At 42.5% G+C, this 26,514-nt stretch overlaps 1 protein-coding gene across 1 annotated transcript in view; it reads right to left on the bottom strand.

Moving 5' to 3' along the window:
* Positions 1–26,514, bottom strand: part of nrxn2a (neurexin 2a) — a 381,645-nt gene that overhangs the window by 256,776 nt on the left and 98,355 nt on the right. Inside the window, 2 exon segments of the mRNA XM_046317726.1 lie at positions 1,372–1,533; positions 13,745–14,046. Of these exon segments, the coding sequence (XP_046173682.1) occupies positions 1,372–1,533; positions 13,745–14,046 (464 nt within the window).

The following is a 26,514-nucleotide window of genomic DNA, read 5'->3' as shown; positions in this document are numbered from 1 at the left end:
AGCTATGGCTCACAGCTATGGCTACACTATGGCTCACAACTATGGCTCACAGCTATGGCTACACTATGGCTCACATCTATGGCTACACTATGGCTCACAGCTATGGCTCACAACTATGGCTATACTATGGCTCACAGCTATGGCTCACAACTATGGCTACACTATGGCTCACAACTATGGCTCACAGCTATGGCTACACTATGGCTCACAGCTATGGCTACACTATGGCTCACAACTATGGCTCACAACTATGGCTACACTATGGCTCACAGCTATGGCTCACAACTATGGCTACACTATGGCTCACAGCTATGGCTACACTATGGCTCACAGCTATGGCTACACTATGGCTCACAACTATGGCTCACAGCTATGGCTACACTATGGCTCACAGTTATGGCTACACTACGGCTCACAACTATGGCTCACAACTATGGCTACACTATGGCTCACAGCTATGGCTCACAACTATGGCTACACTATGGCTCACAGCTATGGCTCACAGCAATGGCTCACACTATGGCTACACTATGGCTACACTATGGATCACACTATGGCTCACACTATGGCTCACACTATGGCTCACACTGTGGCTCACACTATAGCTCACACTATGGCTCACTCTATGGCTCACCCTATGGCTCACACTATGGCTACACTATGGCTCACTCTATGGCTACATTATTGCTCACACTATGGCTCACTCAATGGCTCACCCTATGGCTCACTCTATGGTCTACACTATGGCTCACTCTATGGCTACATTATGGCTCACACTATGGCTAACTATGGCTCACAGCTATGGCTACGCTATGGCTACACAGCTATGGCTCACAGCTATGGCTCACAGCTATGGCTCACACTATGGCTCACACTAAGACTACACTATGGCTCACACTAAGACTCACTCTATGGCTACACAGCTATGGCTCACAGCTATGGCTCACAGCTATGGCTCACACTATGGCTCACACTAAGACTACACTATGGCTCACACTAAGACTCACTCTATGGCTACACAGCTATGGCTCACAGCTATGGCTCACAGCTATGGCTCACAGCTATGGCTCACACTATGGCTCACACTAAGACTACACTATGGCTCACACTAAGATTCACTCTATGGCTACACAGCTAAACACTTAGAGCACTGCATGTGTTCACACATTACAATCTGTCATTAACTAGCAACTGAAACAATTGACAAATATAAACATGTTATGTTCTTCCTGTGTGATGCACTGGGAGGTTTAACATCTAAATTCCAAGTGACGCATTCCTCAATAACAACAAAAAATCTGTCATGTTACAAAGTGAATGGTGTTTGTGAATGTGAACACAGCTCAATGAGGGCAGTTGACCAGTACTTACGTCTTTGAGACAGCCCATGAAGTTATTGCTGACTGGGGAGCCAGGGAGGTCAGCTGTGTTGGGACTCCCCCCAATGTAGAAGAAGTCATCAGAGCCCAGCATGGTATAGTCCTCCTGGGTGTAGCCGGTGGTGGACAAGATCTCATCCACAGAGACAGTCACCTGGGTGGCCAGAGAGAAATGGAGGTATGGAGAAAGGAAAGGAGGAGGAGGAAAGAGAGAACAGACAGAAAGAGACAAAAAGGGAGATGTGGAAAGAATTTGAATTCAACATCAAATGAAACAATGCACTGATATGTTTTTGCGTTAAATGCTGGCCTTTACATTTGGTTGAATTCTCAGCTGTAAGAGTCATGAATGCAGTTGGAGGGCCCAGCCATTCTCAGAAGCTTCCTCCTTTTTCTCGATTCTCGACAGATAGGCAGGGTTGACAAGCAAATTATGATATAATCATTCCATCAATATTTTGGAGTTCAGTACAATATTATACAATATATCTAAGTATGTCTGTAGATGTGAATTTGACACCCAGACAGATACAGTAGTTCATCATTGGAAATGTCCGCCAGAGGATGTAATGTTCCTTTCTCTACCATAAGCCCCCAGCCTCCAACCAGCCTCACAACTACAGACCATGTGTAACCCCGCCAGTCCAGGACCTCAAAATCCGCCTTCTTTACCTGCGGAAAAGGCTGAGACCAGCCACTGAAGAAGCTGTGGGTTTGCACAACCGAAAAATCTCTGCACAAACTGTCTCAGGGAAGCTCATCTGCGTGTTCGTCATCCTCACCAGGGTCTTGACCTGAGTGCAGTTCGGCGTCGTAACGGACTTCAGTGAGAAAATGCTTCAATGGCAACTGGCACGTTGGAGAAGTGTGCTCTTCATGGATGAATCTCAGTTTCAACTATAATGGGCAAATGGCAAATCGGTTTGTTGAGCAAGCGGTTTGCTGATATCAACGTTGTGAACAGAGTTCCCCATGGTGGCGGTGGGGTTATGTTATGGGCAGGCTTAAGCTACAGACAATGAACACAATTGCATTTTATCAATGTCAGTTTGAATGCACAGAGATACCGTGACGAGATCCCATTGTCGTGCCATTCATCACCTCATGTTTCAGCATGATGATGCACGGCCCCATTTCGCAAGGATCTGTACACAATTCCTGGAAGCTGAAAATGTCCCAGTTCTACCATGGCCTACATACTCACCAGACATGTCACACATTGAGAATGTTTTGGATGCTCTGGTTCGACGTGTATGACAGCCTTTTCCAGAGCCCTTCATTATCCAGCAACTTTGCACAACCATTGAAGAGGAGTGGGACAACATTCCACAGCCCACAATCAACAGCCTGATCAACTCTATGTGAAGGAGATGTGTCGCGCTGCATGAGGCAAATGGTGGTCACACCAGATACTGACAGGTTTTGTGATCCACACCCCTACTTCTTTTTTAAGGTATGTGTGACCAACAGATGTATATCTGTTTCCCCAGTCATGTGAAATCCATAGATTAGAGACTAATGACTTATTTCAATTGACTGATATCCTTGCATGAACTGTAACTCAGTACAATCTTTGAAATTGTTGCATGTTACGTTTATATTTTTGTTTAGTATATATATATATATATATATATATATACACATATCTACTAGTTAGCTAGTGATTCAGAAGCTTGCAAACTGCCATTAGAAAAAAAAGCTTGATTTTTGCCAAAAGTTTAGGGGGAAAAAAAGTCCAATTTAATAGTTTCAGTATAGTTTTCTTTTTTTAAAGTTTGTTAATTATTTCAGTTGACAAAATCTTTTTTTATGATTATTTTTTATTTTTGTATTTTTCGTTCCTATAATAACCTTGAGCTGCACAGCATGTGGTTTACAGAACCCTGCATGGATTGGTCAACTTTCACCAATTTCTACCCAATCAGACGTGCTCATGTGTCACGTTATCATCTTTGAAATTGCTGGCTAATTGTTGATAAGAGCCAGGGTCTGTGTAATCCTTGTTTCATCAACAAAACCAAGTGCGCCAGAGAGATACATTTGGATACATTAGTAACCTGCAAGTTGCATACACTAGAGAGGAATAGATCCCTTTCTGTGTTTGTAAACATTGCCACACGAGGGTGATGCGTGCAAATTGGTGGCAGAACAAGGGGAAGTTCTTACAAAATGGCAGACAAAAAAGCCTCTACTTACATGTTGCTTATGAGTGCATTTCACACTACTTTTGTCAGATTTCAAAAACCTTTACGGAAAAAGCATACCATGCAATAATCTGAGACGGTGCTCAGATAGAAACAAAATTTCTCTGCCATGTTGGAGTCAACAGAAATACGAAATAACATTATAAATATTCCCTTACCTTTGATGATCTTCATCAGAATGCACTCCCAGGAATCCTAGTTCCACAATAAATTGTTGTTTTGTTTGATAATGTCCATTATTTATGTCCAAGTAGCTACTTTTGTTAGCACGTTTAGTACACATATCCAAACGCTTGTGCAGGTCCAGGCGAACGTCGGACAAAACTTCAAAAAGTTATATTACAGGTGGAATGAACTTGTTTAGAATCAATCGTTATCATAAATATTCAATAACGTTCCAACAAGAGAATTCCTTTGTGTAAATGAAGCCGATATCATGTGGAATGCTCTCTGCCAGACCACTGACTCATTCCCCTCTCATCCGGCCCCACAGTAGAAGCTTCATTCAACAGACTGTTGACATCTAGTGGAAGCTGTATTTGGGATTTCAATAGGCGATGAGTTGAAAACCGACCAACCTCAGATATCCCACTTCCTGGTTGGATTTTTCTCAGGATTTCATCTGCCATTTAATTTCACCTTTATTTAACTAGGCAAGTCAGTTAAGAACAAATTCTTATTTTCAATGACGGCCTAGGAACAGTGGGTTAACTGCCTGTTCAGGGGCAGAACGACAGATGTATACCTTGTCAGCTCGGGGATTTGAACTTGCAACCTTCCGGTTACTAGTCCAACACTCTAACCACTAGGCTACCCTGCCACCCCTGCCATATGAGTTCTGTTATTCATATACTCACAGACATCATTCAAACAGTTTTAGAAACTTCAGAGTGTTTTCTATCCAATAGTAATAATAATATGCATATATTAGCATCTGGGACAGAGTATGAGGCAGTTCACTCTGGGGACGCTATTCATCCATAGTGAAATGCTGCCGGCCAAACCCTCCCTAACCCGGACAACGCTAGGCCAATCGCGCGCCGCCCCATGGGCCTCCCAGTCGCGGCCGGCTGCGACAATGCTGCCCCCTATCCCTAAAAATTAACCAGTAAAAAGGCTATTTGGCTAGCTTTTGCTACAGCGTATATATCAATGAGTGTTAGCATTCTAGCTAACAATTACTGCATCCAAAACATATTTGGAAGCGTACGAGAACCCCCCAAAAAGCTTTTTTGTTTAGAATGAACAAAAACGTAAATCTAGGCTGGGCGCAGATGGCGATGTTGTTTTCACTGCCGCCAGTGGTCGCGAGCAGTGTGTCGTGTACTCAAAAAGGGGTCTATACTGTAGGCCTAATGAAATTATGTGAATTCTGAAGACCATTATTGCTATGTTTCGCAGGGGTCCTATCTGAGAAAAGCGAAGCCCAGCCACCTGCACTGTGTCCTTGAGCAAAGCACATACAACTAATTGCTCAGGCGTGTGTCTCAAGTAGAGTGGGATATTAGCACCCACCCACTCTGAGGGATTGCCCCGTTCTGAACATTAGACTTGGGTGTTTCTTGGTTTTAAATGTACTTCCCTCATTAAAGGACAACACATTTTTGTCTGCTGTTTCTGTTTAGAGCTGTAATGAATCTGTAGATTCAATTGTAGGCAAGGTTGAACAAGGGAGTTGTTGAAAGTGTGTGTGTGTGTGTGTGTGTGTGTGTGTGTGTGTGTGTGTGTGTGTGTGTGTGTGTGTGTGTGTGTGTGTGTGTGTGTGTGTGTGTGTGTGTGTGTGTGTGTGTGTGTGTGTGTGTGTGTGTGTGTGTGTGTGTGTGTGTGCGTGCGTGCGTGCGTGTGTGTGTCAGAGAGTGTGTGATTGAGTGTGTGTGAGAGAGAAAGCAATTGGGGATAGCGCGAGAGAGACAAGAGTTATTTATTTCACTTTAGTTTATCCATTTCACTTGCTTTGGTAATGTAAACATATGTTCCCCATGCCAATAAATCCTCTTGAATTGAATTGAGAGAAACAAAAGAGAAAGAAACAGCTATTTTGTTTAGAAGACAAATACAGCACGTGAAAACGGACCACCAGAGATTGTTAAAAAAAAAAAGATTCCACAGGAGGTGCATTTCTTTCTATCGGCATGTCAGTGAGATAACTGGAAGCTGTCCAAGGAAAAGCACAATGTATGCAGGGAAGTGCATGAGAGGGTTTGTAAGTATAGGATTGTTCTGTCTATGGGAAGTATGGTTGAGGGTAGGGTTGGGATAATGAAGAGAGAATGTCTGTATACAGGTTGGGATGAGAGGGAAGGGGGTTCTTTTAGTAAGGACGTTAGAGTCAGACACACAAATGGTTGTTAGTTCAGTACTAGATCGAATCAGATAGACGGACGTAGAGTGCATTAGAAAGTATTCAGACTCATTGACTTTTTCCAAATGTGGTTACGTTACAGCCTTGTTCTAAAATGGATTAAATAAATACAAATTCTCAGCAATCTACAAACAATACCCCATAATGACAAAAGGAAGACAGGTTTTTCGAATGTTTTGCAAATTAATCAATAAACAAAAACTGAAATATCTTATTTACATAAGTATTCAGACCCTTTGCTATGAGACTTGAAATTGAGCTCAGATGTATCCTGTTTCCATTGAGCATCCTTGAGATGTTACTACAACCTAATTGCAGTCCTCCTGTGGTAAATTTAATTGATTAGACATGATTTGGAAAGGCACACACCTGTCTATATAAGGTCCCTCCAGTTGACAGTTTATGTCACAGCAAAAACCAAGCGATGAGGTCGAAGGAATTGTCCGTAGAGCCCCGAGACAGGATTGTGTCAAGGCACAGATCTGGGGAAGGATACTATAAAATGTCTGCAACATTGAAGGTCCCCAAGGGGATCCATCCGTCTTAAATGGAAGAGGTTTGGAACCCTCTTCCTAGAGCTGGCCGTCTGCCCAAACTGAGCAATTGGGGGAGAAGGACATTGGTCAGGGCGGTGACCAAAAACCTGATGGTCACTCTGACAAAGCATTGGAGTTCCTCTGATAAGATGGAAGAACGTTCCAGAAGGACAACCATTTCTGCCGCACTCCACCAATCAGGCCTTTATGGTAGAGTGGCCAGACAGAAGCCACTTCTCAGTAAAAAGGCACATGACAGCCCGACTTGGAGTTTGCCAAAAGGCACTTAAAGACTCTCAGACCATGAGAAACAAGATTCTCTGGTCTTATGATACCAAGATGTATTGCCAATCGTCACATCTGGAGGAAACCTGGCACTATCCCTACGGTGAAGCATGGTGGTGGCACCATCCCTACGGTGAAGCATGGTGGTGGCAGCATCAGGCTGTGGGGATATTTTTCAGCTGCAGGGACTGGGAGACTAGTCAGGATCAAGGCAAAGATGAACAGAGCAAAGTACAGAGAGAGATCCTTGATGAAAACCTGCTCCAGAGTGTTCAGCAACTCAGACTGGGGCGAAGGTTCACCTACCAACAGGACAATGACCCTAAGCACACAGCCAAGACAATGCAAGAGTGACTTCGGGACAAGTCTCTGAATGTCCTTGAGTGGCCCAGCCAGAGCCGAGACTTTGAATCGAACATCTCTGGAGAGACCTGAAAATAGTTGTGCAGCAACGCTCCCATCCAACCTGACAGAGCTTGAGAGGATCTGCAGAAAAGAATGGGATAAACTCTCCAAATACAGGTGTGCCAAGTTTGTAGCGTCATACCCATGAAGACTTGAAGCTGTAAACACTGTCAAATGTGCTTCAACAAAGTACTGACTTAAGGGTCTGAATACTTATGTAAATGTGATATTTCCATTTTATTTTAAATTAGCAAAAATGCTTTGCCATTATGGCATTGTGTGTAGATTGATGAGGATTTTATTTGTTTAATCCATTTTAGAATAAGGCTGTAACGTAACAAAGTGTTGAAATAGTAATAGGGTCTGAATACTTTCCGAAGGCACTTTATATACTGTGAATAGAAAGACCTTGGAATTTTGGTTTGAATACAAGTGGCTTTATTTGTTGTAAAAACCCATCAAGGGCTTGAGTGTGGACACATGCGATGCATATTAATCACGGAATTATGAATCATTCACACCTCTTAGAGCTCCCCATCCCGGATCCGGGATCGTGACTACTGCTCAAGCTCATTACCATAACGCACAATGCGAAAAAATATTCCTAAAAATATTTAACCTCCACACATTAACAAGTCCAATAGCTCAAATGAAAGATAAACATCTTGTTAATCTACCCAGCAAGTCAGATTTCTAAAATGTTTTACGGCGAAAACATAGCACATATTTATATTAGATCACCACCGAAACAAAAGGCAAGCGGCGGCCATTTTGTCCCAGAAAAAATAACATTTAAAAGTAGGATTAAAAAATAAATAATTCACTAACCTTTTGAAAATCTTCATCAGATGACAGTAATATTACATGTTACACAGTACATTTTTTTTCTCAATAATAATGTTCTCAATAACATTAAAAAAAATAAAATGCTGCTCAAATGTCCGGAGAAATGATGATAGCTCGGACAGATAACGTCAGATAACAAGCAATAAACATGACTAAATATACATGTTCTACATATATTTACAAAGATACACTTCTTCTTAATGCAACCGCTGTATTACATTTATTTTTAACGTTACAGACATCGTTCACTGGGCTATACTATGAGTCGGCGCTCAGATATTAGCAGTATGTCTCCTCTACGTTTGGAGTCCACAGAAACCCAAAATAACCACATAAATATTCCCTTACCTTTGATGTTCTTCCATCAGAAGACGTAGAAGGAGTCATACTTACCCAATACATCGTTTGGTTTCACGTTGTGTGTCCCTGTATTAGCATATGCTAACAGCTTCAGTTGAAATGCGTCAAAAATGACTTCTGGTCCAGCACTCTTGTGCATCAAAACTTCCAATTTACATATTATATGTTGATTAAACTGGTCAAACAATGTGCAAAATCGAGCTTTATGATGTTTTTAGCATGTAGAACAAAGAACACCGCTAACAGACAAACCGGCTTCAAATGCTGGATCATGGAAAAAGACGTACTCCAAATCGGCCGCGCGCAATAGAGTGCATGTTTTTCAGAGGGACACGAGCAATTTCGCCCGCCAAATGTGCAGGGCTCGTGGGATTCTCACAATGAACGTGCCATTTGAAAGCAGGCATCGCGCTGAACAGATAGAGACTGTTCCTGGATCGGTATCTGCCTGGGAAGGGTGGGGGCCATGACGTCAAAGTTGACCCAACTTTTCTCTTCACAAGAGAGAGTTTGGGAGAAAGGCTGCCCTGAGAGTTCTGCTTTACATACAGACATAATTTTAACGGTTTTAGAAACTTTAGAGTGTTTTCTATTCAATAAGAATTTTTATATGCATATATTAGCAATTTTGGGAAAAAATATTTTCAGTTTACTATGGGCACGCACTTTCTCCAACGGGGGCAGTATAGAGGGGGAGCTCTAAGAGGATAAAGTCAAATGGAAAGAGAAAATCACACTAACAGAGGGTGTAGATGATTTCTACTATGTACTGTTGATGTTCGTGGAGGCAACAGAATGAATAAAAGACTAACCAAAATTAACTACGTGGATCTACCTGTCTCCATATTTATATCCTACATTAGGATTATAAGGCGAAAGGCAAGTGAAGCTTTGAAGTTGAAAAAAATGTTTTTTTTTACTAAAGTCTCTCTCTCTGATTAATACTGTTTCACAGTGCCTGACACTTCATTGATACCCACTATAGGAAAGATGTATTTGACAGTCTTGTCCCATCGCTGCAACTCCTGTGTGGACTCGGGAGACGCGAAGGTCGAGAGCCATGCGTCCTCTGAAACACGACCCTGTCAAGCCGCACTTATTGACACACTGCTTGCTTAACCCGGAAGCCAGTCGCACCAATGTGTCGGAGGAAACACCGTACAACTCGTGACCGGACTCAGCGTGCAAGCGCCCAGCCCTCCACAAGGAGTTGCTAGAGCGCGATGGGACAAGGACATCCCGGCCGGCCAAACACTCCCCTAACCAGGACAACGCTGCGGCAATTGTGCGCCACCTCATGGGTCTCTTGGTCACGGCCGGCTGTGACACAGCCTGGGATTGAACCCGGGTCTGTAGTGACGCCTCAAGCACTGCGATGCCTTGGCTTAAACTTGCTGCACCACTCGGGAGGATAGACAGCTTGTCAGACAGACGTGAATTCTAGATGACAAAGATATCTGTTACAGTGACTCAAAAACACTGATGACACTAATGGAATGATTGTTGCCAATTTTGTAACTTCTGGGGAGTAAAAGCAAAAAAAAAAGCAAGAGATATTGTGAAAATAAAAAATAACAGGCAAACCAAACTACACAATTCATATGCTGACTATCATATGATGTTTACCATAGCATGTTCAATAGCTGGGTGCTTCATCAGAAAGGGGAGGAAAAAGAAATGGCAGATGGTAAAGTCAACAGTGCTCTAGAAAAGACCAATGAAATGCCTGACGTGTGTATACATCCCTTTGTAAGGTAACAGTCAAACGCATAGATTTGGCCTTTATTCAAAATGATACCAATAATACAACTCAAAATTGAGTGGGAATTTAATTGGAGAGATAAAATAAAAGCTCCACTAAATGCAAAGCAATGAAAAGCTGAATTTAGTATCTAAACAGAAACAAATGAAGAATATAAAAAAATGAAGACTACCTTTTGAAGAGTCACGCTACCAGCCATACGTTTTAGAACACTTACTCATTCAAGGTTTTTCTTTATTTTAATATTTTCTACATTGTTGAATAATAGTGAAGACATTAAAACTATGAAATAACACATATGGAATCATGTAGTAACCAAACATTTTTTAAACAACGCCAGGTCATCTGATGCAGCACTCCATCACTCTCCTTCTTGTTCAAAGAGCCCTTGCACAGCCTAGAGATGTGTTGGGTCGTTATCCTGTTGAAAACAAATGATAGTACCACTAAGCCCAAACCAGATGGGATAGTATCGCTGCAGAATACTGTGGTAGCCATGATGGTTAAGTGTGCCTTGAATTCTAAATAAATCTCAGACAGTGTCACCAGCAAAGCACCATAACACCTCCTCCTCCTTGCTTTACGGTGGGAAATACACATGCAGAGATCATCCGTTCACCCACACCGCGTCTCACAGACCCCTCCTGGGGGCGGCCCGTCAGGAAGTCCATGATCCAGTTGCAGAGGGAGGTGTTTAGTCCCAGTTTCCTTAGCTTAGTGATGAGCTTTGAGGGTACTATGGTGTTGAACGCTGAGCTGTAGTCAATGAATAGCAATCTCACATAAGTGTTCCTTTTGTCCAGGTGGGAAAGGGCAGTGTGGAGTGCAATAGAGATTGCATCATCTGTGGATCTGTTTGGGCGGTATGCAAATTGCAGTGGGTCTAGGGTTTCTGGGATTATGGTGTTGATGTAAGCCATTACCAGCCTTTCAAAGCACTTCATGGCTACGGACGTGAGTGCTACGGTTCTGTAGTCATTTAGGCAGGTTGCCTTTGTGTTCTTGGGCACAGGGACTATGGTGGTCTGCTTGAAACATGTTGGTATTACAGACTCAATCAGGGACATGTTGAAAATGTCAGTGAAGACACCTGCCAGTTGGTCAGCACATGCCCGGAGCACACGCCCTGGTAATCTGTCTGGCCTCGCAGCCTTGTGTATGTTGACCTGTTTAAAGGTCTTACTCACGTCGGCTATGGAGAGCATCATCACACAGTCGTCCGGAACAGCTGATGCTCTCATGCATGCCTCAGTGTTGCTTGCCTCGAAGCGAGCATAGAAGTGATTTAGCTCGTCTTGTAGGCTCATGTCACTGGGCAGCTCGCAGCTGTGCTTCCCTTTGTAGTCTGTAATAGTTTGCAAGCCCTGCCACATAAGACGAGCATCGGAGCCGGTGTAGTATGACTCAATCTTAGCCCTGTATTGACGCTTTGCCTGTTTGATGGTTCGTCACAGGGCATAGCAGGATTTCTTGTAAGCTTCCGGGTTAGAGTCCCGCTCCTTGAAAGCGGCAGCTCTACCCTTTAGCTCAGTGTAATCCATAGCTTCTGGTTGGGGTATGTACGTACAGTCACTGTGGGGGACGACGTACTCGATGCACTTATTGATAAAGCCAGTGACTGATGTGGTGTACTCCTCAATGTCATCGGAAGTATCCCGGAACATGTTCCAGTCTGTTCTAGCAAAAAAGTCCTGTAGTTTAGCATCTGCTTGATCTGACCACTTTTTTATAGACTGAGTCACTGGTGCTTCCTGCTTTAATTTTTGCTTGTAAGCAGGAATCAGGAGGATAGAGTTGTGGTCGGATTTACCAAATGGAGGGCGAGAGAGATGTTTGTATGCATCTCTGTGTGTGGAGTACAGGTGGTCTAGAATGTTTATTCCCTCTGGTTGCATATTTAACATGTTGATAGAAATTTGGTGGAACTGATTTAAGTTTCCCTGCATTAAAGTCTCCGGCCACTAGGAGCGCCACCTCTGGGTGAGTATTTTCCTGTTTGTTTCATTCCTTATACAGCTGACTGAGTGTGGTCTTAGTACCAGCATCTGTCTGTGGTGGTAAATAAACAGCCATGAAAAGTATAGCTGAAAACTCTCTAGGCAAGTAGTGTGGCCTGCAATTTATCACATTATACTCTACTTCAGGCGAGCAAAATCTAGAGACTTCCTTAGATTTCGTGCACCAGCTGTTGTTTACAAATATGCACAAACCACCCCCCCTCGTCTTACTGGATTGTGCTGTTCTATCCTGCCGGTGCAGCGTGTATTCCACTAGCTGAATATCCATGTTGTCATTCAGCCACGATCCCGTGAAACAGGATATTACAGTTTTTGATGTCCCGTTGGTGGGATATTCATGATCGTACCTCGTCTAATTTATTGTCCAATGATTGCACGTTGGCGAGTAGTATTGACAGTAACGGCAGCTTTCCCAGTCGCCTTCTCCGGGTCCTGACCAGGCATCCGGCTCTTTGTCCTCTGTACCTGCGTCGCTTCCTCTTGCAAATAACTGTGATATCGGTCCTGTGGAGTGTTTGGAGAATGTCTTGTGCGTCGTCTTTGTAGAAAAAAAATCTTTGTTTAATCCGAGGTGTGTGATCGCTGTCCTGATATACAGAAGCTCTTTTTTGTCATAAGATACAGTTGCAGAAACATTATGTACAAAATAAGTTACAAATAATGCATGGGAGGGGAAAGCAGGCAGGACCAGGGTTAGTAGGAGAGCATGGCACTGACTAATCCTGACAGGGTGTAAAGCACAGAAATGTGTTGTGAAATGCATGGCTGTAATCTTTAAAGATAGAAGGTTTTTTATAAGTTCAACCCTAGAGGATAGATCTAGCTAAATATGGACCACTCATCAGCTATATTGGTAGTATCCTTCCTCAGGATAAATTCACTGACAGCATTATAAGCCAAATATATTATGTTAGAAACATGGAATTATAAAAGCAACTTCAATACACAAACAAATCATATTCATTACTGGTAGGCTTACAATGTGGAGACTCAATGAGACTGACTCAGAAATCAATCAACACGTTCCAAGTCAATTCAGCCACAACAATATACACCTCAACACTAGTCACACAGGGAGGAACATCCCACATCAACATGGAGAAAAAATGTTGAGAGAGACACAAATGTGTCATTGATTCATTTTACTCTGAACTGAATTGAAAAGAACAAGATTGTGTATCGATTGCCATAGAGAATAAGAATGGGTTACTACAGCATATGTGAGGCACATTTACTCAACGTACCCTAAAGACTTTCACACTTGGGGTATGAGTCACCGGAGTTTGGCTTGGGACTGATAAAGATAAATTGAGGGCTAAATCAGAAAAGGGTAGCCTAAAACATCTTTGTTTTTCAGTCCTGAGGGATAAATTAACACAACACAGTGAATATAATTCAATCACAAACTGACATTATAACTGGTCTCCCTTGGATGCCCATGATGGATATGCATTCACAACAACTGGAAGCTAAATAATGATACTATCACACCCTCTTCAAATAGAAAATGAAAATCTTCCTGTAATAATGCTAAATCTACTGCTGAGCGCAGGAAGAAGCACAGAGAGGATGTGTACAGTACTGTACCTGGCGCAGGTTGCGCGTGATGCGCACTTCGTGCCAGGCATTGTCGTTGAACTTGCCGTTGGTGGGCTCCACCAGGGCCTCGAAGGCCCCTGAGCCCAGGTTGATGACCAGCCACACAGCGCCGCTCCTCAGGGATAGATTGACATAGTCAGCTGACTTCCCGGTGTGGAGAAGGAGGCCGTTCCTCTGCAGCGTGCGGAAGGACAGAGTGATCTCGTCCAGTTTGCTCTGGATGGGCATCTGAGATAAGTCATAGCTGAAGAACTCGTTGCCTTTGTAGGTGGCAACCGACTCCCCTTTTGCTGTGGTGAGAGATGGAGAGAAGGCTGTCAAAATCAAAATAAAATGCTATTTGTCACATGCGTCAAATACAACAGGTACCTTACTGTGAAATGCTAACTAACAAGCCCTTAACCAACAATGCAGTTCAATAATGATCATTTCTGAAACATCAGCTATTGTTATCACAGCTATTGTTATTATCAGCTATTGTTATCACAACCATTGATATCGTCACCTAGAGATATCATCAGCTAGTGTTAACGTCGGCTTGAATTATCATCAGCTAGAGTTATCGTCAGCTAGCGAGTTTGTCACCTAGCGACATCATCAGCTAGAGAGATCCTCAGATAGAGAGATCGTCAGATATAGAGATCGTCAGCTAGAGAGATCGTCAGATAGAGTTATCGTCAGATAGAGTTATCATCAGCTAGAGTTATCGTCAGCTAGCGAGATCATCAGCTAGTTATCGTCAGCTAGAGAGATCATCAGCTAGAGAGATCCTCAGATAGAGAGATCGTCAGCTAGTGTTATCGTCAGCTAGAGATCGTCAGCTAGAGAGATCGTCAGCTAGAGAGATCGTTAGCTAGTATTATCGTCAGCCAGTGTTATCGTCAGCTAGTGTTATCGTCAGCTAGAGTTATCGTCAGCTAGTGTTATCGTCAGCTAGTGTTATCATCAGCTAGTGTTATCATCAACTCGAGTTATCCTCAGCTCGAGTTATCGTCAGCTAGTGTTATCGTCAGCTAGTGTTATCCTCAGCTAGTGTTATAGTCAGCTAGTGTTATCATCAGCTAGTGTTATCGTCAGCTAGAGTTATCATCATCTAGAGTTATCGTCAGCTAGTGTTATCGTCAGCTAGTGTTATCGTCAGCTAGAGTTATCGTCATCTAGAGTTATCGTCAGCTATTGCTATCGTCAGCTAGTGTTATCGTCAGCTCGAGTTATTGTCAGCTCGAGTTATCCTCAGCTCGAGTTATCGTCAGCTCGTGTTATCGTCAGCTAGAGTTATCGTCATCTAGAGTTATCGTCATCTATAGTTATCGTCATCTAGAGTTATCGTGATCTATAGTTATCGTCATCTATAGTTATCGTCATCTAGAGTTATCGTCATCTATAGTTATCGTCATCTAGAGAGATCGTCAGCTCGAAAGATCTTCAGCTAGAGAGATCGTCAGCTAGTGTTATCGTCAGCTAGAGATCGTCAGCTAGAGAGATCGTCAGCTAGAGAGATCGTTAGCTAGTATTATCGTCAGCCAGTGTTATCGTCAGCTAGTGTTATCGTCAGCTAGTGTTATCCTCAGCTAGTGTTATTGTCAGCTAGTGTTATCGTCAGCTAGAGTTATCATCAACTCGAGTTATCCTCAGCTCGAGTTATCGTCAGCTCGTGTTATCGTCAGCTAGTGTTATCGTCAGCTAGAGTTATCGTCATCTAGAGTTATCGTCAGCTATTGCTATCGTCAGCTAGTGTTATCGTCAGCTCGAGTTATTGTCAGCTCGAGTTATCCTCAGCTCGAGTTATCGTCAGCTCGTGTTATCGTCAGCTAGAGTTATCATCAACTCGAGTTATCCTCAGCTCGAGTTATCGTCATCTAGAGTTATCGTCAGCTAGTGTTATCGTCAGCTCGAGTTATTGTCAGCTCGAGTTATCCTCAGCTCGAGTTATCGTCAGCTCGTGTTATCGTCAGCTAGAGTTATCGTCATCTAGAGTTATCGTCATCTATAGTTATCGTCATCTAGAGTTATCGTCATCTATAGTTATCATCATCTAGAGTTATCGTCATCTATAGTTATCGTCATCTAGAGTTATCGTCATCTATAGTTATCGTCATCTATAGTTATCGTCATCTAGAGTTATCGTCAGCTCGTGTTATCCTCAGCTAGTGTTATCGTCAGCTAGTGTTATCGTCAGCTAGTGTTATCGTCAGCTCGAGTTATTGTCAGCTCGTGTTATCGTCAGCTAGAGTTATCGTCATCTAGAGTTATCGTCATCTAGAGTTATCATCATCTATAGTTATCGTCAGCTATTTTATATTAATTTTAATGAACCTTTAATCTGGAAAGTCCCACTGAGACTATGTAGCCCAAATAATTTTCATAATTAATCAAGTATATTAAACTGCCAAACAGTTTTGTTATATTTCAGTCTTCTGTGATGTATATACTTTTATTTCCAAGTAGATTTGTTTAAGACTATCAAGAATCAATATGTGAGACCCTGATTTAGCCCACTGCAGTGAAAGGCTAACAAGGGAGAACCTCGCCAAGAAGGCAGCAGGAGTCAATACAACATTATAACAATGTAAAACATAAATTGTACTGTTCAAGCTTCTTGAAATGGAGCTTTGAATACTGTAATTACAGGTTAATAATATGTATATTTCTCCCAATTATGACACAAAAATGGATGGGTGAACATATCAAAGAACCACTCAACAAAGATATCTGTCACGCCTTGGTCATTGTATTTTGTGTTTTTGTTATATGTTTGGGTAGGCCAGGGTGTGACATGGGTTTATATTGTTATTTTCGTATTGGGGTTTGTATTATTTGGGATTGCGGCTGATTAGGGGTGTTGTATAGGCTTGGCTGCCTGAGGCGATTCTCAATCAGAGTCAGGTGATTCTCGTTGTCTCTGATTGGGAACCGTATTTAGGGAGCCATAGTTTTGCTTTGTATTTCGTGGGTGATTGTTCCTGTCTCTGTGTAGTTTCACCAGATAGGCTGTAAATAGTTTCACGTTCCGTTTGTTGTTTTTGTATTGAGTTATTTCATGTATCGTTTCGTTTTCATTTATTAAAGATCATGATTAACAAACATGCTGCATTTCGGTCCGACTCTCTTCCTTCACCACCATATCCATCATCTTATCACCATATCTGCCAAACCTTTTCCTTACACCTGTTTAAAAGTTCTCATTAAATTCCTTTAATTTCCTTCAGGGGAAAATTAACTACTTTAGCTTTTCCATGGACAATGGGGATGAGATATTATTGATGCATCTGACACACATGGCAGCACTATCACCTTCCTGGGTCCTACAGATGTCTAGGGATATATCTAACCACCGTTCTTAAGCAAATTTGTTCAATTAAATGTATTTCATTTAACCTTTATTTAACTAGGCAAGTCAGTTTAAGAACAAATTCTTATGTTACAATGACGGCCTACCCCAGCCAAACCCTCCCCTAACCCGGACAACTATGGGCCAATTGTGCGCCGCCCTATGGGACTCGGCGGTCGACGTCACCAGTCTTCTAGCCATCATTGATCCATTTTTCATTTTCCATTGGTTTTGTCTTGTCTTCCAACACACCTGGTTCCAATCCCATTCATTACCTGTTGTGTATTTAACCCTCTGTTTCCCCTCATGTCTTTATCAGAGATTGTTAGTTATTATTTAGTGTTGTTTGTATTGGTGCGTCGGGTCTTTGTACACACTTTGTTTTGTGTATTTTTTCATGGTTTTGGAGTTATGCTTTTACACCATTAAACTACTCCATTTTACCAAGATAAATGATCCTGCACCTGACTTCCTTGCCACCTATACACACGCCTATGACACTGAGATGCAGTGTCTTAGACTGCTGCGTCACTCGGGAGCACGTCCTATCAAGTTATGGTTGGGTGCAATCAGATGCAATGTTGCTTTTCAAATTCCCCATCTGATCAAATGTAAAACATTCCTGCTCGTGGATTTCCTACAGACTATCAAGTGGAAAATTACATTCATTTGATCACTTGAGAGAATCCATCAAGCATGAAGCCTACGAATGTCATTTGGAATCTAGATGATTTGTGCAGGATTCAATCAAGCAGAGGCCATCTCTTACCTTGAATAGTCTAACTCCCAGGTAACACTCTTCTTCAGATCGAATGTATGATTCAGTTAACAGCTGCTGCTATTTACAGCAAATCTGAACCCACATTTAACTACCACAAAGTGCAATGAATTGAGAGCTGCTCATTGTCTTAATGTCTCTCTACCACCAAAGTGAATAACGTCTTACGGTTGGCATCCACATACAAGCCTTCATCTATATCTATCAGAACATAGTCTAAGGCAACAACTTTCGTCTTCTGATTAGCCTTCTCTGGCTCTCATCGGTCTTCTCATTTGACGCGTTGTAAGGATCGTACTTCTATCTCCGTCTCCCATCCTACTTGTTGCCTGCTAAAGTCTGGTGACCCCATGTGACAAGAGGAATTTAATTATCACTACACAGCATCTGAGGAACAGTACCACAGACAACTACGAATGGGTGGCCTATGCTACAATTCATCATTCTGTCTCACTACCATCCCCCTTCCCCCGCTCTCTCTCTATCCCCCCACACCCCACCCTCCCTTTCAGTCTGTGTCTGTCTATATCCCCTCCTACACAGTCCTTTGAGAAAGATGACAGAGAGAGGATAGAGAGAGAATAGAGAGACGATCGAGAGAGAATAGAGAGAGACACGATAGAGAGACGATAGAGAGCAAGAGACGATAGAGAAAGAGAGAGACGATAGAGAGAGAGAGAGAGAGACGATAGAGAGAGAGACGATACAGAGAGAGACGATAGAGAGAGACGATAGAGAGAGAGATGATAGAGGATAGAGAGAGATGATAGAGAGAGAGCGACGATCGAGAGATCGACGATAGAGGACAGAGAAAGACGATAGAGAGAGAGAGACGATAGAGGATAGAGAGAGGATAGACAGAGATCGACGATTGAGAGAGAGACACAATAGGGAGTAAAAGAGACAATAGAGAGAGGAGAGTGAAACAGAGGATAGAGTGAGATGATAGAGAGAGGATAGAGAGAGATGATAGAGAGAGAGACGATAGAGAGAGAGAGAGAAGACAGAGAGACGATAGAAATACGATAGAGAGAGAGGCGATAGAGATAATATAGTCCTATGGAGAGAGAGACTATAGAGAGAGAGATGATAGAGATAGATACGATAGAGAGATACGAAAGAGAGAGAGACTATAGAGAGAGAGACGATATAGAGAGAGACTGTAGAGAGAGATACGGTAGAGAGAGAGACGATAGAGAGAGAGAGAAAATAGAGAGAGAGACATTAGACAGAGACAATAGAGAGAGACAATAGAGATACGAGAGAGACGGAGAGAGAGAGACGATATAGAGAGAGACATTAGACAGAGACAATAGAGTGAGACAATAGAGATACGATAGAGAGACTATATAGAAACGATAGAGAGAGAGACTATAGAGAGAGACTATATAGATTCGATACAGACTATAGAGATATGATAGAGAGAGACTATAGAGAGAGAGACGAAAGAGATACGATAGAGAGAGAGACAATAGAGATATGATAGAGAGAGATACGATAGAGAGCCTAAACATCAGCGCCACAGGTAACTTCCACAAACCTGTGAACGATCTAAGAGACAAGGCAAGAAGGGCATTCTATGCCATCAAAAGGAACATAAATTTCAACATACCAAATAGAATCTGGCTAAAAATACTTGAATCAGTCATAGAGCCCATTGCTCTTTACGGTTGTGAGGTCTGGGGTCCGCTCACCAACCAAGACTTCACAAAATGGGACAAACACCAAATTGAGACTCTGCATGCAGAATTCTGCAAAAATATCCTCTGTGTACAACGTAGAACACCAAATAATGCATGCAGAGCAGAATTAGGCCGATACCCACTAATTATCAAAATCCAGAAAAGAGCTGTTAAATTCTACAACCACCTAAAAGGAAGCGATTCCCAAACCTTCCATAACAAAGCCATCACCTACAGAGAGATGAACCTGGAGAAGAGTCCCCTAAGCAAGCTGGTCCTGGGGCTCTGTTCACAAACACAAACACACCCCACAGAGCCCCAGGACAGCAGCACAATTAGACCCAACTAAATCATGAGAAAACAAAAAGATAATTACTTGACACATTGTAAAGTATTAACAAAAAAACTGAGCAAACAAGAATGCTATTTGGCCCTAAACAGAGAGTACACAGTGGCAGAATACCTGTCCACTGTGACTGACCCAAACTTAAGGAAAGCTTTGACTTTGTACAGACTTGAGCATAGTCTTGAGTGAGCATAGCCTTGCTATTGAGAAAGGCTGCCGTAGGCAGACCTGGCTCTCAAGAGAAGACAGGCTCTTTGCACACTGGCCACAAAATGAAGTGGAAATTGAGCTGCACTTCCTAACCTCCTGCCCAATGTATGACCATATTAGAGATACATATTTCCCTCAGATTACACAGATCCACAAAGAATTCGAAAACAAATCCAATTTTGATAAACTCCCATATCTACTGGGTGAAATTCCACAGTGTGCCATCACAGCAGCAAGATGTGTGACCTGTTGCCACAAGAAAAGGGCAACCAGTGAAGAACAAACACCAATGTAAATACAACCCATATTTATGCTTATTTATTTTCCCTTGTGTACTTTAACTATTTGTACATTGTTACAACACTGTATAAATATATATATGTATAATATGACTTCTGTATGTGTCTGTTCATTTTTATTGTTTATTTCTCTTTTGTATATTATCTACCTCACTTGCTTCGACAAAAATAACACATGTTTCCCATGCCAATAAAGCCCCTTGAATTGAATTGAATTGAAACTATAGAGAGACAATAGACAGAGATGATAGAGAGAGAGAGACGATAGACAGAGACGATAGAGAGAGACTATAGAGAGAGAGACGATAGAGAGATACGATAGAGAGAGACTATAGAGAGAGAGAAATGATAGAGAGAGACGATAGAGAGATACGATAGAGAGAGACTATAGAGAGAGAGACGATAGAGAGAGACTATAGAGAGAGAGACGATAGAGAGAGACGATAGAGAGATACGATAGAGAGAGACTATAGAGAGAGAGACGATAGACAGAGACGATAGAGAGATACGATAGAGAGAGACTATAGAGAGAGAGACGATAGAGAGAGACGATAGAAAGAGAGACGTTAACGGGGACCATAGAGAGACCATAGAGATACGATAGGGAGACTATATAGATACGATAGAGAGAGAGACTATAGAGATACGATAGAGAGACAATAGGGAGACTATATAGACACGATAGAGACTATAGAGAGAGACTATAGAGATACGATATGGAGACTATATAGATACGATAGAGACTATAGAGAGAGACTATAGAGATACGATATGGAGACTATATAGATATGATAGAGAGAGAGACTATAGAGATACGATAGAGACTATAGAGAGACAATAGGGAGACTATATAGACACGATAGAGACTATAGAGAGAGACTATAGAGATACGATATGGAGACTATATAGATACGATAGAGACTATAGAGAGAGACCATAGAGATACGATAGGGAGACTATATAGATACGATAGAGAGAGAGACTATAGAGATACGATAGAGACTATAGAGAGACAATAGGGAGACTATATAGACACGATAGATAGAGACTATAGAGAGAGAGACTATAGAGATACGATAGAGACTATAGAGATAGACCATAGAGATAGGATAGGGAGACTATATAGATACGATAGAGAGAGAGACTGTAGAGATACGATAGAGACTATAAGACAGACTATAAAAACAGACTATAGAGAGACAATAGAGAGACTATATAGACACGATAGATAGAGACTATAGAGAGAGAGACTATAGAGATACGATAGACTATAGAGATACGATAGAGAGAGAGACTATAGAGATTCGATAGAGAGAGGGACGATAGAGAGACGATAGAGAGAGACGATAGAGAGAGAGACTATAGAGATACGATAGAGACTATAGAGATTCGATAGAGAGAGAGACGATAGAGAGAGAGATTATAGAGATACGAGAGAGAGAGACGATAGAGAGAGAGACGATAGAGAGAGACGATAGAGAGAGAGATTATAGAGATACGAGAGAGAGAGACGATAGAGACCATAGAGATTTGATAGAGAGACGATAGAGAGAGAGACGATAGAGAGATGATAGAGAGAGAGACTATAGTGATACCAGAGAGAAATGATAGAGAGAGAGAGACGATAGATAGAGAGTTGATAGAGAGACTATAGAGATACGAGAGAGAGACGATAGAGAGAGAGACGATAGAGAGATGATAGAGAGAGAGACTATAGAGATAAAATAGAGAGACGATAGAGAGAGAGACGATAGAGATACGAGAGAGACGATAGAGATACGAGAGAGAGACGATAGAGAGAGAGACTATAGAGATACGAGAGAGACTATAGAGATACGAGAGAGAGACGATGGAGAGAGATATATAATATGACATTTGTAATGTCTTTATTGTTTTGAAACTTCTGTATGTGTAATGTTTACTGTTAATTTTTATTGTTTATTTCACTTTATATAGTCACTTTATATATTATCTAACTCACTTGCTTTGGCAATGTTAACACTTGTTTCCCATGCCAACAAAGCCCTTGAATTGAATTGAATTGAGAGACGATAGAGAGAGAGGCGATAGAGAGAGAGACAATAGAGATACAAGAGAGACGATATACGAGAGAGAGAGAGATGATAGAGAGAGACTATAGAGAGAGACAATAGAGAGACAATAGAGAGAGAGGCTATAGAGAGAGACGATAGAGAGAGACAATAGAGAGAGAGGCCATAGAGAGAGAGACAATAGAGAGAGACGATAGAGAGAGAGACGATAGAGAGAGAGAGATGATAGAGAGACCATAGAGAGAGAGACCATAGAGATACAATAGAGAGAGAGGCTATAGAGAGAGAGACGATAGAGAAAGATACTATAGAGATACGATAGAGAGAGAGAGACGATAGAGAGACAATAGAGGTACGATAGAGAAAGAGACTATAGAGAGAGAGAGACGATAGAGAAAGACACTATAGAGATACGATAGAGAGAGAGAGAGAGACGATAGAGAGACGATAGAGAGAGAGACGATAGAGAGGCTATAGAGAGAGAGACGATAGAGAAAGATACTATAGAGATACGATAGAGAGAGAGAGACGATAGAGAGAGAGACAATAGAGGTACGATAGAGAAAGACACTATAGAGATACGATAGAGAGAGAGAGAGAGACGATAGAGAGATGATAGAGAGAGAGGCGATAGAGAGGCTATAGAGAGAGAGACGATAGAGAAAGATACTATAGAGATACGATAGAGAGAGAGACGATAGAGAGAGACTATAGAGAGATGATAGAGAGAGAGACTATAGAGAGACGATAGAGAGAGAGACTATAGAGAGATGATAGAGAGAGAGACTATAGAGATACGATAGAGAAAGAGACTATAGAGAGAGACTATAGAGAGACGATAGAGAGAGAGACGATAGAGAGAGAGACTATAGAGAGACGATAGAGAGAGAGACTATACGGAGAGAGACTATAGAGAGAGATACTATAGGGAGTGAGACTATAGAGATAGACCTGCTAGAGCACTATTGCCAGACCTGGGCCCTGGCAGTAAACCCCAAAAAGATTAAAATAATGATTTTCCAGAGAAGATCCAGATCTCAGGGAATTAGACCAAAGTTCTCAATTGGTACAAAATATATAGAGTACTGCACACACTACAATTACTTAGGTTTTAAAATAAGCTCAACTGGACACCTTAATGAGGCTGTGAATGAGCTGAGAGAGAAAGCACGCAGGGCATTCTACGCCATTAAAAAGCTCATTCAAATTTGGCTAAAACTAATTGACTATGTCATTGAACCAATTGCACTTTATGGTCCACCTGCAAAACAAGATTTCATCAAATGGGACAAACATCCCATTGAAACACTGCATACTGAGTTCTGTAAGATTCTCCTACATGTCCAGAGGAAAACTACAAACAATGCATGCAGGGCAAAATTAGGCCAATATTCACAAATAATAAAAACTCAAAAAGGAGCAATTAAGTTTTGGAAACATCTAAAATACAGTGACCCCCTCTCATATCATTACCACACCCTCAATGCCAAGAGCTGAGCAAAGAAAAGAGTCCCCTCATCCAGCTGGTCCTGGGGCTGAGTTCACAAACCTGTTCTACTAACACAATGAAGCCTCAGGACCAGAACATCCAATCAATCAGAATAAACCAAATTACAACAGAGTCAAAACAAAACTACATTGCTTATTGGGAAACACAAGCACAAGCACAAAGCAAAATGCAATGCTATCTGGCCCTAAATCGACAGTACACCATGGCTAACTATTTGAACATGGTTACTGATCAAAACGTTAGAAAACCTTGACAAAGTACAGGCTCAGTGAGCACAGCCTTGCCATTGAGAAGGGTAGACACAGGAAAACCTGGCTCCCTGTAGAGGAAAGGCTGTGCAACCACTGTACAACAGCAGAACCTGAGACAGAGCTGTATTTCCTGACATAATGTGAAAAATATAAAACAATTAGAGAGTGTAATTTCCCCAAATCCCCACTTATTCAAGGTTTCAAAGACCTCTCTGATGAGAGTAGGCTACCTGTCCTGTTGGGGGAGGACGCAGAGAGCTGTAGGTTGGCAGCGCACTACATTGCTGCCTTCCATAAGAGAGACAATAGAGACGATAGAGAGACAATAGAGAGAGAGAGACGATAGAGAGAGAGCGAGACGAGAGAGAGAGCGAGAGATGAAGATAGAGAGAGAGAGACGATAGAGAGACAATAGAGAAAGAAGATAGAGAGAGAGAGAGAGAGAGAGAGAGAGAGAGAGATGGTAGAGAGGCGATAGAGAGAGAGAGAGACGAGAGAGAGCGAGCGAGAGTGAGAGAGACAGGAGAGAGAGAGGCGGTAGAGAGAGAGAGAGAGAGAGATAGAGTGAGAGAGAGAGAGAGAGAGACGATAGAGAGAGAGAGAGAGAGAGAGAGAGAGATGATAGAGAGGCGATAGAGAGAGACGAGAGAGAGTGAGAGAGACAGGAGAGAGAGAGGCGGTAGAGAGAGAGAGATACGATAGTGAGAGAATTTGAGTTGTAAATAACCTTTATTGGGTCTGGGAACTCACAACACGATAAACACTCAAACAAAACCATGGCTAACAACAATTAAAAACACAACACCAAATCTTCCTACTCAGTAACTAAACACAACAGCCTCTGAATGCCCAATATACTCATAAACAGATCAATATTGTAAACCATTTTGTTGAAGGCAAACTCAACCCTCAGTCTCACTGCCAACATTCTCTCCAGCATCCCCACCACATCCACAGACCCCTATCCCCGAATACTGTTCTTTCATGTCTTCCATATTGCTGATTTAGCTGCCCCGACACAAAATTAAGCTAAATAACTGCACCCCTTCGACTAAACCTGTACTTTAGCCCAAATATAAACTGTTGGGAAGAGAAAATCTCTCCCAGAGCTGAGAACCAGCTATTGATCAGGTCAATCATTACGACCAACCAGGGACACTGTCAGAACAGATGTTCCGGAGTTCCTGACTCTGTCAGTACAGAGTGGACACCCCTCCCCAACAGTAGGATCCAGGTGTACCAGATGCATATTGGACACCCTTCCCCAACAGTAGGATCCAGGTGTACCAGATGCATGTTGGACACCCTTCCCCAACAGTAGGATCCAGGTGTACCAGATGCATATTGGACACCCCTCCCCAACAGTAGGATCCAGGTGTACCAGATGCATGTTGGACACCCCTCTCCAACACATGGACACCCCTCCCCAACACATGATCCAGACCCTCCGTCCTCCTCTAATGCCCCCGCCGCAGCACTAACATTCAGCGCAGGAAACACATGATCCAGACCCCACGTCCTCCTCTAATGCCCCCGCCGCAGCACTAACATTCAGCGCAGGAAACACATGATCCAGACCCCACGTCCTCCTCTAATGCCCCCGCCGCAGCACTAACATTCAGCGCAGGAAACACATGATCCAGACCCTCCGTCCACCAATCAGATTTGGAAGTGTCAGTCACATACTGCTGATGAAGTACTGGCAAGGAGTCGCAGACCTCAGATATGACCCCCCCTCAGTAGGCGAGATGATCGGATCCCTGCTCTTTCTCCCAGCTCCTCCAACGATCTGCTCCTACTCCGCATCAGATGACCCAGCCTGGTAGACCCCACACCTAACAGGCATGAACATAGGCTGGCTGAACCCAGAGCAAGGGACTGGAAAGCAGTGTTATAAAAAAAGAGGCTCTTCAAATCGCGTGGCGTGCCAAAAACTCAAAAACTCTCCAAGTCTGCATAACTGACTCATAAAATGGAGTCAGTCCAGACAATCACCCCCCCTCCAGCTTTAAAAGGAAAGGGTGCTTGTCTAAGCTCAAACAGCCGTTATCTCCTATAGGCTGTGTCGACCCAGCTAGAACCGTGACAACTGTACACCAGTCTCTGGGCTGCTTGAAGCAGGAAAGCCATGATCCTGGAAGAAATGTCCACCAGGCCTTGCCCACCCTCGTGCAGTAGCAGATGCAGGGCCGCAGCTTTAATCCAATGTTGTCCAGATCAGAAGAAATTGACAAGGGCCTCTGAAGCTCTTGTATCAGACCCACTGGTGGCTGTAAAATCATTAGTCTGATTATTGGCTA

This window comes from Oncorhynchus gorbuscha, linkage group LG20, assembly GCF_021184085.1.
Source record: "Oncorhynchus gorbuscha isolate QuinsamMale2020 ecotype Even-year linkage group LG20, OgorEven_v1.0, whole genome shotgun sequence".
NCBI classification, from domain to species: Eukaryota; Metazoa; Chordata; class Actinopteri; order Salmoniformes; family Salmonidae; genus Oncorhynchus; species Oncorhynchus gorbuscha.
Note: the sequence above shows the minus strand (reverse complement) of the source record. Positions and strands in the feature narration are given on the sequence as shown.